This window comes from Populus alba, chromosome 17 (assembly GCF_005239225.2).
Source record: "Populus alba chromosome 17, ASM523922v2, whole genome shotgun sequence".
In the NCBI taxonomy this organism is placed as follows: domain Eukaryota; kingdom Viridiplantae; phylum Streptophyta; class Magnoliopsida; order Malpighiales; family Salicaceae; genus Populus; species Populus alba.
The window spans coordinates 1,304,876-1,321,666 of record NC_133300.1 but is presented as its reverse complement, the minus strand read 5'-3'; the positions used below and the strand labels follow the sequence as shown (position 1 = coordinate 1,321,666).

The window sequence follows — 16,791 nt, the reverse complement described above, 5'->3', positions numbered from 1 at the left end:
AACTAACTCCTCTAATGCTTTCATCTGTTTTTGAAATTGTATTTCAAATGGTATTTTTAAAATTTTAATTTTTTTATTATTTTAATATAATAATATTAAAAATTAATTTTTAATAAAAAAATATTTTAATATATTTTCAAACAATAAATAATTTAAAAAACCAACATCTACCGCTTAAACTCATCTTCAACCTTTCAAGACAATCATACCAACTGACTTGGAGAAGTACAGACTACCCACATCACCAATGTCTGCAACTAACAATCAAAAGTGACCAGCTAATATATCCAAAAAAAAAATTAAATTTTATAAATTATTTTTGGAAAAAAATAAATACTAATTAAAAAAATAAATAACAAATTGTTAGATAAAAAAAATTATTAAAAAATAAAAGAATAATAATATTTTTAAAAATAATATTTTATATTTATTAAAATATCAAATTGCCTCTAGATAATTTAAAAAAAGGATCAAATGATGAAAAAGCTTTAACAAATTCTGTTTTTATTTGTGACTTCTAGAAAATATATTTAACCAAAAATTATAAAACCAAAAACAAGTTTTTTTTTTTAACTCAAAAATATTTTTCATCGACAATCATTGAGAAATTTAGATAGTGTTTTCCTCCGTAAAACAACCGACAGGGCCATAGGTTGTTTTCCAGAAAACCATGTGTGCATAATTCTCCAAGTATTCAATGAGACGAGCTTGACTATGGAAGTGTAGGCCATCAAGAAGTCCTCCCCTTCTTCTTCTTTCGGTGGTAGCTCTTCTTGCCATTGACTTCGACAATGCAATATCTCCTGCAAGTCTTTGATCCAAGATGGTTACGTTTTAATTTCATTCAACTTCGAGAATATACGGTTTAATTTATCTTTTTTCTATTTGTATCCTTCCATCTTCCTAATGTTTGATACAAAATACCCAAAGTGTATTACCTCAAGGGGTCTTTTACGTGCTCTTCTCCTATTGATAATTGGACCGGTGGGTATATTTTCTGTTTGTTTTTTAGTTTTAAAAAAAATTATTTTTTTTTAAATTAATATTTTTTTAATGTTTTTAGATCATTTTATTTACACTAATATAAAAAAATAATTTTTTAAAAATAAAAAATATTATTTTGATATATTTTTAAATAAAAAACATTTTAAAAAAATAATTACAATTTCACTTTTAAATATCCTTTTAAAATATAAACTCATTATTTTATTTTATTTTTTAAAGAGAGAGATGGATGAGGAAGTCGAGGAATACTACTTTGACTCCAAGAAAATAAAATCCAAAGTAATATACACGTGTCGTGCCGAGTAGAAAGATGATAGCAACAATCTCTCTTTTTTGGCTATGAACTAAGGAAATTAAATAAAAAAACAACGAAAAACATATGGTTCAAGTTCCGTGATTTGATTTTTATGGATATGAAGTAAGGAAATTAAATAAAAAAAATGCGAGGAGTAAGTATAAATATGAAAAAGTAGAGCTGTCTATGTGGAAAAAGTAGGACCAGAGTGAAAAAATGTTGTATATACATCTTATTCTCTAATGGTTTTGAACCTACATAACAAATTTTAAAATATTTTTTATTTAAAAATATATTAAAATAATATATATTTTTTAAAATATATATTTAATATCAACACATAAAAAATATTCTAAAAGCATAAAAATAAATAATTTAAAAAATAAAAACTTCAAAATTTTTCAGAAATACAATTTCACCACCACACTCCCATAAACACAATAAATTTATAACCCCTTCCTCTAGCACAATGTTGATTATATTGTACATGATTGACTAACCAAGTCGGGGCAACACATTTTTTTTTTTTTTTTGATTAACCTGGGGTGTCCGGGCCAGCTTGCGCGCACCACGACCAATCCCCAGGGCCTAACTGAACACCCTGCAAGCCCAGAAGGCAGGTAAGTCACCGCGGGGATGGCAGGAAGGTATACAAAGGGGTTCCAACCCGTGCGGTATAGAGAGGGAATAAACGCCTCCCCCACTAGCAGAACCCCCAAGTACATGGGTGAGCTTGGGAGTCGAACCCAGGCAACGGAGGAGACTTCTGTCTCCCCAGCCGCTGGGCTGGGACCTCCCGCTCAATTTAATTAATCCAGTTGGTGCATGTTTGACAGCTCATTCTAACAAATAAATCAAATGAAGTGATAGCGATCAGTACAAAATAATTCAGCCGTACAACACCATATATTAAAATTTTTATATTTAATATCAATATATCAAAATAATTTAAAAATTAAAATTTAAAATAAATTTAAAATTTTTCAAAAACATAATCTAATCATGTCGGTGCAGCATATTTTTGGAGGTGATTGCGATCAGTGAGGCTTTGCAAATCAGAGTGGAATCTCTCTTTGAAAATGACGTTAAATGAATTTTGGAGACAGACTCCTCCAATTTTAAAACTAGGCCCGTGGATCGATACAGGAATCAGCTAATCCGAGGCTGGAATCAGGTCGAGTTAATGAAAAGACCCATCAGAGAATTGGACTGGAAAAACCCGGTCAACCCGGTGGGTTAACTCGGGCCCGGTTGACCCGGGTAAACCCAGCTGAGACCCAGCTGTTTTTAAAGATATATATATGTTAAACGACGTCGTTTTTGGCTTTAGCTTTTTACTGTCGATTAATCCCCGTCTCTCTTCGAAGTTCATACTTCATAGCCTTCAGCCTTAATTTTTGATAAGCCTTCTCTCTCTCTCTCTCTTGCACTCTCTCACTTAGGCAGCCAAGACTGCAAAAATGGAAAGAAACAGATTCTCAATCTTAACAATTCTATCGGTCACACTCCTTCTCATTCTCTCCCTCTCTTTCTCCACATATTTCCCAACAGATCGTCGCCTCTTAGTCCTCCTCGACGACTTGTCACTCAAATCTTCACACTCAATCTTCTTAAATTCTATCAAATCTCGTGGCTTCGATCTTGATTTCAAGCTTGCTTATGACCCAAAACTCGCCCTTCAACGTAATGGCCAGTACTTATATGATGGCTTAATTCTCTTCTCTCCTTCAATCGAAAGTAAGTTGTTGAATCCAAACAAATTGTTGTTTGTTGTTATCAAGTTATGATTTTTATGGTTCAGTTTTTGTTTTGAGAAAATGGGTTTTCTTATGATTTTGTTTTTTTGGTTTTCTTGGAATAATTTGTAATTTGAGATTTTTTTTAGGATTTGGTGGAGCATTGGATTTAGCTCTAGCTACTGGATGTGGGGTTGATTTTGATGAGGCTTATGTAGAATTTATGATGCATTGAATGTTTTTATCATTTTATTTTATAAGAGTCTGTCGTTGACGATTTGGCTTGAAAAAAAGGAGAGCATGTCCAGGCTTGAAGGCTCGCTAGAATAAGTTTATATAAACCAGAGAATATAATTATTTTTTTTATTGAGTTTACGTTATATTGGAGGATACATTGCCTTGTTTATTTTTTTTTTTTATTGATCATAAAAGTTATTGTTTTTTTGGGTTGACCCCTACCCGTGACCTGATTATTATACCCGATCGGATTTAAAAACTATACCTTCAATGCTTTTAACTGGTTTCAAAATTATATTTCAAACAGTCTTCTAAGAAAAATTAATTTTTAATATATATATATTTTTATTATTTTAATATAATAATATCAAAAAATATTTTTAATAAAAAATATTTTAATATATTTTTAAATAATAAATACTTTAAAAAATAACTACCCCTCAAACCCATCTTCATCCTTCCTCTTTCATCCTCTCATGACAATCACACCAACTGACTCGAAGCAATACCAACCACCCACATCACCGGTAACTAGAACCAACAACCCAAAGTGACAATCACTAGCTCCACTTCTCCTTGACCGGACTAGATCAACAACCACGAGTTTCACCATCCAAGATATTAAAAAAAAATTAAAATTTATAAATTATTTAAAATAAAATAAATAATAATTAAAAGAATAAATAGCAAATATGATAAATAAAAAAATTATTTAAAAAATTAAAAAAAACATAATATTTTTTTAAAATAATATTTTATATTTATTGAAATATCGAATTTCCTTGAAATTACTTAATAATTACAAAAAAAAATATCAAATGATGAAAAAAACCTTGGATATCTGTTTAACAAATTCTACTTTTATTTGTAATTTCTAGAAAATATATTTCATCAAAAATAAAAATAAATAATTTTTTTTTATTTAAAAATATTTTTTATTGATTAACAATGAGAAATTTTGATAATGTTTTCCACCCTAAAACAAATGGGGCCATAGTTTGTTGTGTCAGCAACTTTGTGTTAAAAAAAATGATTTAAAATAATGGTTTTTGTAAATGGATGTTTTTTAAGAAATCAATTCTTTTTATTTTATTCACGATTCAATCTAAAATCAAAACATATATCGTGAGAAAATATTTTATAATTTTTGATAGCTCTGCTAAAAAACAAAACATAAAATAAATCCAAGCATAATAAAAAACAAACCCATAAAATATATCAAATTAATTAAAAAAACAAATCACTATAACAAGAATTAAAAACAAATTAGTAAAACTAGCAGAGAAAAAAAAGAAGCAAAAATAGCATAATTAAAAAAACAATCATCAAATCTTAACAAACATCCCAAAACAAAACAAAAATAAATTTTAAAAATATTTCTACATCGAATCTTGAATAATTTAATTTCATACAGAGTAATTAGTAATATTTTATTAGTTAATCTTGTATTTACTTTTGAAAATAAAAATTCAAAACTCATAAGAAATAATAAAAATATTTCTACATAGAATCTCTCTCTACTTGTGTCTAATTTTTTTTTTTTTTAAATGAATCCAAAGAAGTTACTCCATCTGTTCATAAGAATGTTTCAAGTTAAGCTTGTTGTGTGTTGCTAAGCGAATGACTTTACAGTGACCACTGGAATGTATTCTTGAGTGCTTGAATTCAAGTTATGTTATTGCTCTGCAGATGTATTCATGGCGGTGAACGTTTGATATTCCTGTCGTTCTTACATCCATTCAGCACCTCTCTTTGCATTCTCCATGGTGGTGTTCCGGATCGAATCTAAATTAAACTGATGTAATGATAGAGATATTAAAATCTAAATTAATTTTATTCAACTTCGAGAATATATATACCGCTATCTTTTTTCTACGAGTCTTGTTTGTATCCTTCCATCTTCCTAATGTTTGATACAAAATACCCACTAGCACCTGATAGTAAGAATTCCTTAAAAGGAGATCCATTAATCAGCCATTCAAGATCAAAGTAAGAAGTTACCCTCCAGATTTAAAAGAGTAAGTTTTGGATTCTGTCTTCAATTTCTTTTGCAAATTGAATAGGAAGTTTTCCCAAAACCAAGAATGGTACAATGGATCTAGAAAACGACTGCTTACACAAATTCGATATTGATCAAGTAAAGGCAGTTCCCTAAAACCAGCTAGAGACAGGGCTTGAGCTATTCGTTTCTCTTGTTTTACTTAGTTTTCCAATCTCTTCTTGAGCTGTCTTGCTCATAGAAATGAGAGGAACAACCTCAAGGGAGTAGCTTAAATTTTTTGGGCATCATCGTGATCTTCATGTAGGTTGATTGATGAATGTTGGCATTCAGAACCTGTTGTCAGACCAACCTTTTCTGAGATCATCACAAGACTGGATAAAGTTTGTTGCAACTGTTCAAAACAAGGATGGTGGAAAGACACTTTTAAGCTTCCATGGTATGGATCTCTTGCCCTAAATCTCTGAAGCAGCAATATATACTGGCCTAAGACCACTGTGTTTTACCTCATTGTTCTGAGTCAATGTTTAATGAGATCATTAATTAAGTGCAGGAAGTAACAGGGGAGGCATTCAGTGACATTTTCAAGAAGAGGAAACTTGGAACAAGACCGAGGATTTTCGTCGATGAAATTAACAGTTTTGGAGCTTCATGTTACACATTGATCATTAAGGGGACAAATAAATTGGGATTAAGATCAAAATGAGTTGCTGTGTCCTTGTTCTCTTGTTCCTTTGTATGTATAATATGTGCACCTGGGATCCTTGTATGAATTGAATTAGTAATTTTACTTTATATTTCCGTGGCCTTCAACCAAAGAGCTAGACGATAAAAAACAAGCTCAAACATTGTATTCTAATTTGGCATCCTATCCTCGACAATCAATTTGTTTCTGCATTTCAATTTTCCCACAAAATACCTTAGGATAACATCGCGAATACTCTTCCTTTGAACCTGCCTTTAACAAGTAAAGTCCACCGCAAAACAACTAGATCTATAGATTTTGGCATGCTCCAACTTAATCCATGTTGATAATAGGTATATAAAGAACTGAATGTTGATGATAACCAGAAAAACAAAGAACAAAGAATTTACAATAAAGAACAAAGAGTAGAATATTTTTGATATAGGTTACTGCCATCCCTTAGCTTTTATTTATAGATGAAATCAATCACAATACAATTAAGAAACATAACTAACATAAACTCCTTCATTTATGGAGCTATGTAACTTATCCTAAATAAGTTTCATATCTAAAGAAGTAAAAACTGACTAAACAAGATTAAAATAATGATGTTACTAATAGATAAACATTAATGAAAGATAACATATGGTTGAGACATTAATTTCAGCTTTGGTGCCATAACTTCAACACTCCTCCTTGGTTCCAAAGTTGCACATTCCTATCATCTCCCTTAGATCTTCAAATCTATATTTAGCTAAAGGCTTGGTGAACAGGTCTGCTAATTGCTCTTTTGAAGTGCAGTATATCATCTCTATTTCCCCTTCTTACTGGAATTGCCTGATAGCATGGAACTTGATCTTCATATGCTTGGTCCTGTCATGAAAAACAGAATTCTTTGAAATAGCTATTGTTGATGTATTGTCACAGAACAATTCTGTGGGACTTTGTTGATCAAAGTCTAGATCATTCAGCATTTTCCTTAGCCATATCAATTGCTTTGCTGCCATATATGCTGCTATGTATTCTGCCTCTGCAGTGGAATGTGCAACCACTGATTGCTTCTTTAAGTTCCAACAAAAAATGCTTCCTCTAATAGCAAAGCAATAACCTAAGGTGCTCATCATTTCCAGCCCAATCACTATCAGAAAAACCAACAAGTTTAACAGAACTTGATTTCATAAAATGCATGCCAAACTCTAAGGTCCCTTTCAGATATCTCAGAACTCTCTTGGCTGCAACAAAATGGATTTGACTTGGACTTTGCATGAACCTAGAGAGGTAATTGACAGCAAAAACAATGTCTGGACGTGTTGCGGTTAAATAAAAGCTGCCAACTAAACTTCTGTAGGCTTTTCCATAAGTTTTGGGAGCTCCATCCTCCTTCATTAGCTTTTGTCCTAGTACTATAGGTGTGTTGACTGGTTTGCAATTTTCCATTGTAAATTTTTTTAGTAACTTCATTGTAAACCTCTTTTGACATAGAAAATAACCTTGCTCCGATTGAGTTACTTCCATGCCTAAGAAGTATGACAGCAAACCAAGTTCATTCATCTCAAACTTATCCTTCATTTTGGTTTTAAACTCCTCTACCAACTGCTCCTTGTCTCCTGCAATCAATAAATCATCTACATACATTGATACGATCAGAGTATGTTTGTCAACATTTTTCACATACAAAGTTACTTCATTCATGCTTCTTTCAAAGCCTAAACTCAAAAGATACCCATCCAATCTGTTGTACCAGGCTCTAGGAGCCTGTTTAAGTCCATACAAAGCCTTCTTTAGCAAATATACTTTGTTTGATGTGATCTCCTTTTCAAAGCCATCAGGTTGTTCAACATATATTTCTTCATTTAGAACACCATTCAGAAATATAGACTTAACATCCAACTGAAAAAATATGCCAACCATTTTATGCTGCTAGAGCAAGCAAAAGCTTTATTGTATCAAGCCTAGATACTGGAGCAAATGTCTCAGTGAAGTCAATACCTGACTCTTGTGAATAACCCTTCACTACAAGTCTTGCTTTGTGCTTGCTGATACTCCCATCTGCATTCAACTTGGTTTTGAAAATCCATTTCACACCAATTACCTTCTTGTGAACGAGTCTGTCAACCAGTATCCACGTTTCATTCTTTTTTATCATCGTAAGCTCCTCCTTCATTGCAGCTATCCATACTTGTGAGTTGATAGCTTCTTCAAAATCTATTGGTTCTGTTTCAGCAACATTGCACCTGTTGTAAATGTCAGCTAAGGACCTTGTCCCCCTTACTGGTTTGTCATCGACAGTATCATCATCCTCTGTAGCATCCAATTCAATTTGATACTCCTATTTTGTCCCTTCAATTGATGCAGCTTCCCAGTTCCATATACCATTCTCTGCAACTTTTACATCTCTAGCAATCATAACTTTATTAGATTTCATATCATAGATTTTATAAGCCTTAGATTTTGTGCTATAGCCTATAAGAATTCCCATATCAGCCTTTTGATCAAGTTTTCTTCTTTTAACTTCAGGTTGCAAGACATAGCAAGGGCTGCCAAAAACTTTTAAATGATCAACATTGGGTTTAAAGCCATACCAGATTTCATAAGGAGTTTTATCTCCTAACACTCTTGTGGTCATACGATTTAGAAGGTAAGACGTTGTGTTTACTGCCTCTGCCTAGAATTTTAATGGCATTTTCTTCTCATATAGCAAACATCTTGCCATTTCCATCAATATTCGATTTCTCCTCTCACTTACTCCATTCTGTTGTGGATGTAGGGAACTGTCAGTTGGTGTTTGATCCCTTTTTTTGCTAAGTATGCCTCAAATTGTCGAGAGGTATACTCTCCTCCATTGTCAGATCTTAATATCTTCAATTTGTTTCCTGTTTCTAGTTCAACTGCTGCTTTGAACTTAACAAACTCAGCAAACACATCAGATTTTGATTTCAGAAAGTAAACCCAGCAATACCTGTTATAATCATCAACAAACAAAAGAAAATACTTTGAACCATTCAATGATTAATTATGCATCGGCCTACACACATCTCTATATGCATTGTTAGGAAAAACAACTCTAGTTTGTTTTCCTAACTGACAAGCTTCACAAATACTCTTTTGTTCCTGTATATTTGGTAAACCATGAGTCAACTGCAGGTCAGCCATTCTCTTTAAAGTTGTATAATTGAAGTGCCCCAACCGTTTGTGCCAGAGAACAGATTCATTGTTCTCATAAGGGTTAGCACTCAAACATACTTCTTTCCAATCAATATTAAAACTTATGTTCATCATTTTTGCAGAAAGCAGTAACACTCCATTTTTATCTTTAATATCACATACTCCATCATTAAAGAATATTGAGTAACCAGATTCCAGTAATTGTCCCACACTCACTAGATTCTGATTAATCTTAGGTACATAAAGCACATTTTTTAGAGTTTTTGTACTTGACATTGTTTCAATTTCAATCGCCCCTTTGCCTTTAACCTTCACATACTCTCCATTGCCAATTCTTACTTTGGACATGTAGCTTTTATCCAAATCCTTGAATAAACTTAAATCTACAGTCATATGATTAGTGCAGCCACTATCAATAAGCCATGATGAATTGTTTACCTCTGTTGTGTTACACATCTCCTGTATTGTAGCCATGAGTAAAAGATCTTCCTTTTACTTCTGAACAATCGTCTACTTGAGCTTGTTTTACTGTTTCTGTTTTATTTTTGCAGAATCTTTGAATGTAACCAAATTGCTTGCAGTTTCGGCATTGTGCATTCTTGAGCCAACACCAGGCTTCAAGATGATTTGTTTTCTGACAGAATTTGCAAGCAGGAAAATGTTCTTTCTTCTTTTCCCTCTAATGAAGTTGTTGTTGTTTTTGTTCTGTTGCCAGTTATTGGATTGCCAACTTCTCTCTCTTTCTCTTTTTCCTTCTTGATTGTTCTTGTAAAAATTCTTAGATCGGCTCTCCTTGGAAACTGCAACAAGAGCTCCTTCACTTATTTCTTCTTGTCTGTAAGCTTGCCTCTACTCTACCACTTGTAAAGCATTTACCAGTTCTTGCAAGCTCATTTCAGAGAAATCTTTAGAATCTTCTAAAGAGCAAATTTTATGTTCAAATTTTTCTGGTAGACTTACCAGAACTTTCTCTACTATTCTTGAATCTGGAAAATCTTCTCCCAAAAGTCTCACTTGATTCACAAGTTTAGAAATTTGAGAGGAGAAGTCTTTGATGGTTTCAGTTTCTTTCATCTTCAAACCTTCAAATTGTCTTCTAAGATTTAAAATTTGCATCTTCCTTGACTTCTCATCACCATGAAATTCTGCTTTTAATTTATCCCATGTTTCTTTGGCAGATTTACAAGCCATAATTCTGGTGAAGATTTCTTCACTCACAACATTATGAAGATAGATAAAAGCTTTGAATCGCTTTGCCTTTTCTTCATTAAAAAACTTCATCTGTGCAATTGTAGGATTGTTTCCTAGTGGAGTTGGTGGCTTATTGCTCTCCATTATCTCCCACAAGTCAAAAGCTTTGAGATAAGTTTTCATTTTCACAGCCCACACACTAAAATTCTGCCATGTGAACACTGGTGTTCTTGCTGGAAAATTTGCAGAATCCATTTCTTAAAAAAAAACTCACTTAATCTCTCGTGTTTCACTCACAATCCCTTCAAAAAAAAATGCTTTGATTTAGCCTCACTAATCTCTCGTGTTTCACTCACAATCCCTTCAAAGATCAAAGAATGCTCTGATACCAATTATTGATAATAGGTATATAAAGAACTGAATGTTGATGATAACCAGAAAAACAAAGAACAAAGAACTTGCAGCAAAGAACAAAGAGCAGAATATTTTCGATATAGGTTACTGCCATCCCTGAGCTTTTATTTATAGATGAAATCAATCACAACACAATTAAGAAACATAACTAACATAAACTCCTTCATTTATGGAGCTATGTAACTTATCCTAAATAAGTTTCATATCTAAAGAAGTAAAAACTGACTAAACAATATTAAGATAATGATGTTATTAATAGATAAACAATAATGAAAGATAACATATGGCTGAGACATTAATTTCAGCTTTGGTGCCATAACTTCAACAATCCAGACCATTTCATGAATTGCTACCAAAGCTTCCAAGGTTCATATATAGCAATGAAGAAATAGATGATTCGCATACTCGATTTTATCAGCACAGAAAGGATATATTGCTTGACTTAAATTAATTAAATTCCTTTTATTAGGAAATCCTTTGTACAAATGGAGTAATAACCATAAGAAAATTTCAATCGTCAGTGGAGCTATTACTTTCCATCATAGTGATGCGAAAGAGAATGTACCTGAGAAGCCAATTCTGTCAATAATATTCCTGCAAGATTTGATCGTATATTTTTCTTGGTTGTCAGCTTCCCACTGTTTCAAATCATCTTTGTGTGGACTCAATCTGACCTCATTTATTTATCATTACAAGAAGCTATTGGAATGGTATTTGAACAAGACTATTTGAGGAATAAAAATTAAATATCTTAGGTGTTTTTTCTATAGCTATAGCTTTCTCGGTTTTTAAAGATTTTGATTTATTACAAACCCATTATCTTATTGTGATCTACGTGATGGGACCCAAACAAAAGCTATCTTTCACTATATATTCCATTACCGCGGTTTTGATTGTTGTTTTCTATTGTCATTTTGTGGGCTTTCAATCTTGTCATTGTCTTCTATAATGAAAGGTAGCTTGATAGTTATCACATTTCCAGCGACTCTTGAGGATTTTTACCATAATATTCTTGATAAATATTCTTCCACGATGAAATTCAATTATAAATGTGTAGACCAAACCTCAATTATTTAAAATGATAGACCGAATCATCTGTTCAATAATAAATTAGATTAACTCTGAAAAATATAACTTAACTGACCAGATTCTGAATTTGTTTTTCAGAGATCACTAGTATGAGTCTTATAAATTTTAGGATCACGGTTTATATAGTTTTTAATTTTAAATTCTTAAACTCATCAAACAACCATATTAATCTAAAAAAGAATTAGATTGTTGCAGGCCTTGCTGGACCATCATCCACAATGCACATGCAGGGATCTTATCTCCACTGTTAGCAACTGGAGATGAAGATCGCAAGGTCTGGCCTGGCACAAGGGGATCCCAAAAGACACGGGGCCCATAGCCCATGTGGCTGGAACACCTGAAAAATTGCAACGTAATATTAAGCACAAGATTTCAAGCAAAGCCTATCCATCTCACAAGCCCACAAGCTTGTCACTGCAGATGAATGGACTGGACCTAAATTGGTTCTGTTTTCCTTTTCCTTTTCCTCTCCTCATGACAAGACCAGTCGAGGTTCGTACAAAAAGTCGTTCCTTTCCTCCTCCTTTATAATCTTGATTGGTTGACGTGATTTTTTTAAATTAATTTTGAAATATGAAGAGAATACGAAGAAAAGAAAAGAAAAGAATGGTCGCAGTTCTGCTTCAAGAACAAAAAAAATCTCAACTTCTGGGCATGCAGCGAGAGGCCAAATTAAGGCCGAAACAAGCGAGACTTAAAACATCGCAAAGATAGCCTAGCTTGGCGCAAAAATAACGAGTTTCCTATCCTCATTAGGCTAACATATATCCCTTGATTTGCTAAGAAATCAGCACAGTAACGGGTTGAGCAGTGACAGCCCAATCACGAGAAAGCACTTCAAGGCTCAGCAGTCAGCACCTGAGGAGTCCTGACACAAGGCTAAATATATGGCTACAGTCAAAAACTCAGTAGATCGGCTAGATTATGGCTCTGAAGTATTTTATAAAAATATTGGAGGTGTCTCTTACAAAGTTGATGTCTATAATTACAGGATGTTATTGATGGAAATGGTAGGAAAAAGAAAGAACTTGAACACATTGACAAATCATTCAAGCCAAATTTACTTCCCTTCATGGGTTTATGGCCAAGTTAGTGAAGGAAAGGACATAGAAGTACAAGAAGATGCCATGGAACATGAAAAGAAAACAATGAAAAAGATGATTATAGTGGCATTGTGGTGCATACAGTTGAAGCCTATTAATCGTCCCTCAATGCATAAAGTTGTAGAGATGCTTGAATCGGATGTTGAATCCCTACAAATGCCTCCTAAGCCTTTTATCACCCCACATCATATGCCAGAAGAAGACGACAAAGCTAATCATGCAAAGTTATCGGATCCACCAAATGATTGTATTGACTCTTCATATCAGTTTGGTCGTTAATGATGAGATGATGAAGATAATATAGTTTAATGGTTATTAGTTTTGATAATGCATTAACTATTTAAGCTTTAAGTATCTAAACATTATTGATCATATCCATAAACTGTATATCCGCTAACAATCTCTGGATAAAAATAATTCAATCAAGTAAGCATATAAATGTTATTGCAAAAGTGTGTTCGGAATGAAAAGACATCAAAATTCTTGATGTAACTTTGAGGCTAGGCACTTGAAGAATTGGATAGACACGACCTTTAGCAAGATAAAGGATGACTAGTAAATGACTCTGTTCTCATACGTAGGACTTGTAAAGAGATTTGCCAAGCAGACTTTGCAAAGAAAATGTTGCTTACGATTGTCCACTCTCATATTCTTTCCTACTACATTTTATTTTATTTTATCATTTAGTTGAATAATACTTAACGAGAATAATTATTTTTCCTTAACTAAACACTCACATATCCTCACATGGAATTTACACTTCTAAATTCCAATCATAAAATTAATGATTCCGCACATAAAAAAAATCCTCGCATAAGATTATTGGCGACTATACATATAAAATCATAAAACATAACACCATAAAATTCAAGAATATGTAAAAACATTATTTAGATTTTGAGATCAACGTCCTACAGTGGATGAGGTGGATAGAAAGAGGCTGAAACAATGATGGAAAGCGAGGAGGCAGTGGTTGTGCGTGAAAGCACGCGCTAGGGGAAACTGCCACGATTAGGTTGTGGACCTACCCGTCATAAACACCACTTTATGCTTTGTTAATCGATGTTGGTGTTGATGATCACTGTCTTCTAGAGGAGAAATAAGACACCTGAAAGTTTTGGTCTGCACCTCTCTTTTTCCTCTTTGTCCAGATCTATACTTCTCACCACTGCTTAGCGGTTGCTGCCACTGATGCTTAATGCTCCTACATCTGTTCTGCAAGGAACACTGTTGTCATTGGTGCTACTGTGTTGGCCGGTGAGGAAGAGAAGGTGTCAATTCAAAAATGAAGTTGTAATCGAGAAAATGGAGAGAAGATGGCATTTTGTCATGGTGAAGTGAGGAGATCTCCTAGGTAAAATCGGCGTGTGGTTGTGGAGGAGCTTTGGGCATAATCAAGGTGATAGAGAGATGGTGGAAGCTTACTTCTTGGTAGGGGAGTTGTTTTTACTTTTTTCTTCTTTGGTAGAGAGAGAGAGAGTAAGAGTTCCTTTTTCTTCTATTTTTTTTCTCCTCTTTCATATTTTTCTTTCTCTTGTTTTCTATTTAATTTTTCTTCTTTCAATTTTTTTTACTCCTTTTTTTCTCTTCATAATTTTTTTCTCACAATTATTCTCTCGCACTCTCTCTCTCTCTCTATTTTTTTTTTAATTTTTCTTTCCAACGGTGACTAGGGTCTTTTCGGCACCTTTTTCTTTTTTTTTTCTCTTGAAAATATCTATACTATTTATACTATATTATTTAGAAATATTCTAATTTTTATTTTTTATTCAAAGAATATTGTTATTGATTTTTTTATCCTTTAATTCTTATTTTATTATCATTATGCTTATTAAATTTTCTTCTTCTTCTGTTTGTGATTTTGTTTTTTTGTTTTTTTTAATTCTCTTGAATTTGTTACTATTGAAAAATCATTAACACAAATACGAGAAATAAAATGACTGAAAATTATGAAATGATCCAAATGAGCCGAATTATGTTAAAAATACATATTTTTAGAAATTTTGTATTTTTATTTATTTATGTAGTTTTTTTTTTAAAAAACAAAATTAAGAGTAAAAATTTGAATTAAGACAGAAAAATATTGATTTAGAAAGAAGATTAGTGGGGCTTTTAGTCAAGTGAAATGAAGTGGTGTTTCATGTTGGATCTGTAGCGTTTAGTTTCATGCTGATTATGATCAAGTAGAGAGAAGGATTATGTGGTTTATCCGATTTTCTACATTTTGCTAGTTTAATTAATAAGATTAACGGTTTTTTAGAAAATTAATAATAATTCTACGTTTTTTTTATGTTGTTTTCATATACAGTATTGTTAAGTTTTCTTCCTTTTTTATTTATAGAATTGTAATGGTTTTTTTACAAGTAGACTTTAATAAATAAAATTAAATATATTAAATGTTGTTACATCGTGATGTTGGCTGGGGCCTCCCCAAGATTGAAAGGAAAGGTATATATCAAGAGAAATTAGAAGTTATTATCTAGTAATTAAAAGAAATAAAAAATTCTAAAATATGTATTAATTTCAGATATTGAAATAAGGGTTTAGTTGTACTTAAAGAAAAAATGTTATATTGAAAATGTATTTTTTTCTAAATTTATCTTTGTAATTTCCGTTAATTATCCTAATGATTTTTAGTTTTTTTTTTAATTTAATTTTTAATTATTTTGTGAAAAATTTGATGTTGGTCTCTAAAATTAAAAGACTCATCGTGAAAAATTTGACATTAATCCCTTTATAAAAAAGACTTATTTTTTCATGAAAATTCGATATTGGTCACTTAAAAAAAAAAAGACTTATTGAATAATGCCAATTAAAGTTCTAAACTTTCAATTTCTAGATTAATATTTAAAAACCTTAAATTTTATTTAATGTAAAAATTCATCTTCTTCAATTCATTATGATACAGGAAAAGCTATTATTCAACACGCGAATATGAGCATTTACAGTGACAAGGAAAATACAAGTAGAAAGCTAAGATAAAAATTTCTGCTGCTGAGATGTAGACTTCCAGTAACGAAATGAGCAACCAAAATTATTCCTCTTTTTCTTTAGATTTCTTTCATCTGAATTGCAGGTATAAACCAAGACAAAGCTTTGCATTGCATAAATCCTTTAACCCATGTTTTTTATTTACAGATCATGAAAGTGTTCATTTTGGAGAGAAAATCTGTCAAAAGGAAACAAGAGCATGCTGGTTTTTCAAATCTCCTGACAGTAAAGTGATAAATGCAGACAGCATATCTATACTATAAGAAACCCAGACTTTAGACACATGATGAACTCGATCTCTCGGTTTTGACCTTGGGTTATTTTTCAATTTCCTTTTACAATATAAGCTGGACTGTCAAGTTAACACTTATGAAGAAAAACTTGCATGGGTTGTCACGTACAATATCTCATGGACGTTTTAAGATTTAAATTGATGATCTCTAGTGATCCCGAGATTTATGAAATTCAAATTGATGATCTCTAAAACATAAATTTAGAATCTGATCAGTTAAATTATACCCTTCAGAATAAAAAAAGTTAGGTGTTAGCACTCGTATCAAGATGTAGCTGGAGTAGCCCTATGAGTAGTATTGAATGCTATGTTTGCATTTGTTTGCCTGGTGTGATGTTGCAATCATAGACACTGTGGAGCAAAGTGGCCCAAACCATAACATAACTGACATTTGTTGGGTCGATTATTGGACCATTTATTTGAGGAGGAAAATCGACTGCCATGTTGCCTATTTGATCGAAACCAAAATTATTATTGATCGGAAAGCATCACCATTCCCACGGAAATGATTGTTGCAACTGTTATGGGCGTTGGTCCTCCAACCACCACGAAACTGCCACTAGAACCACGGTGAGAACTGCTGGAATAG

General features: G+C 32.4%; 1 protein-coding gene across 4 annotated transcripts in view; it reads left to right on the top strand.

The window, feature by feature from the left end:
• LOC118060427 (integrin-linked protein kinase 1) overlaps positions 1–16,791 on the top strand; it is a 102,982-nt gene that overhangs the window by 23,570 nt on the left and 62,621 nt on the right. The window contains exons 11-12 of one of the 4 annotated variants that reach the window (XM_035073649.2): positions 5,580–5,711; positions 5,826–6,076. The exons of the other annotated variants lie outside the window; for them this stretch is intronic. Of the exons in view, the coding sequence (XP_034929540.1) occupies positions 5,580–5,711; positions 5,826–5,832 (139 nt within the window). The 3' untranslated portion in view covers positions 5,833–6,076. Of the gene's footprint in view, positions 1–5,579; positions 5,712–5,825; positions 6,077–16,791 lie in introns of those variants that run through there. 4 annotated transcript variants of the gene reach the window in all.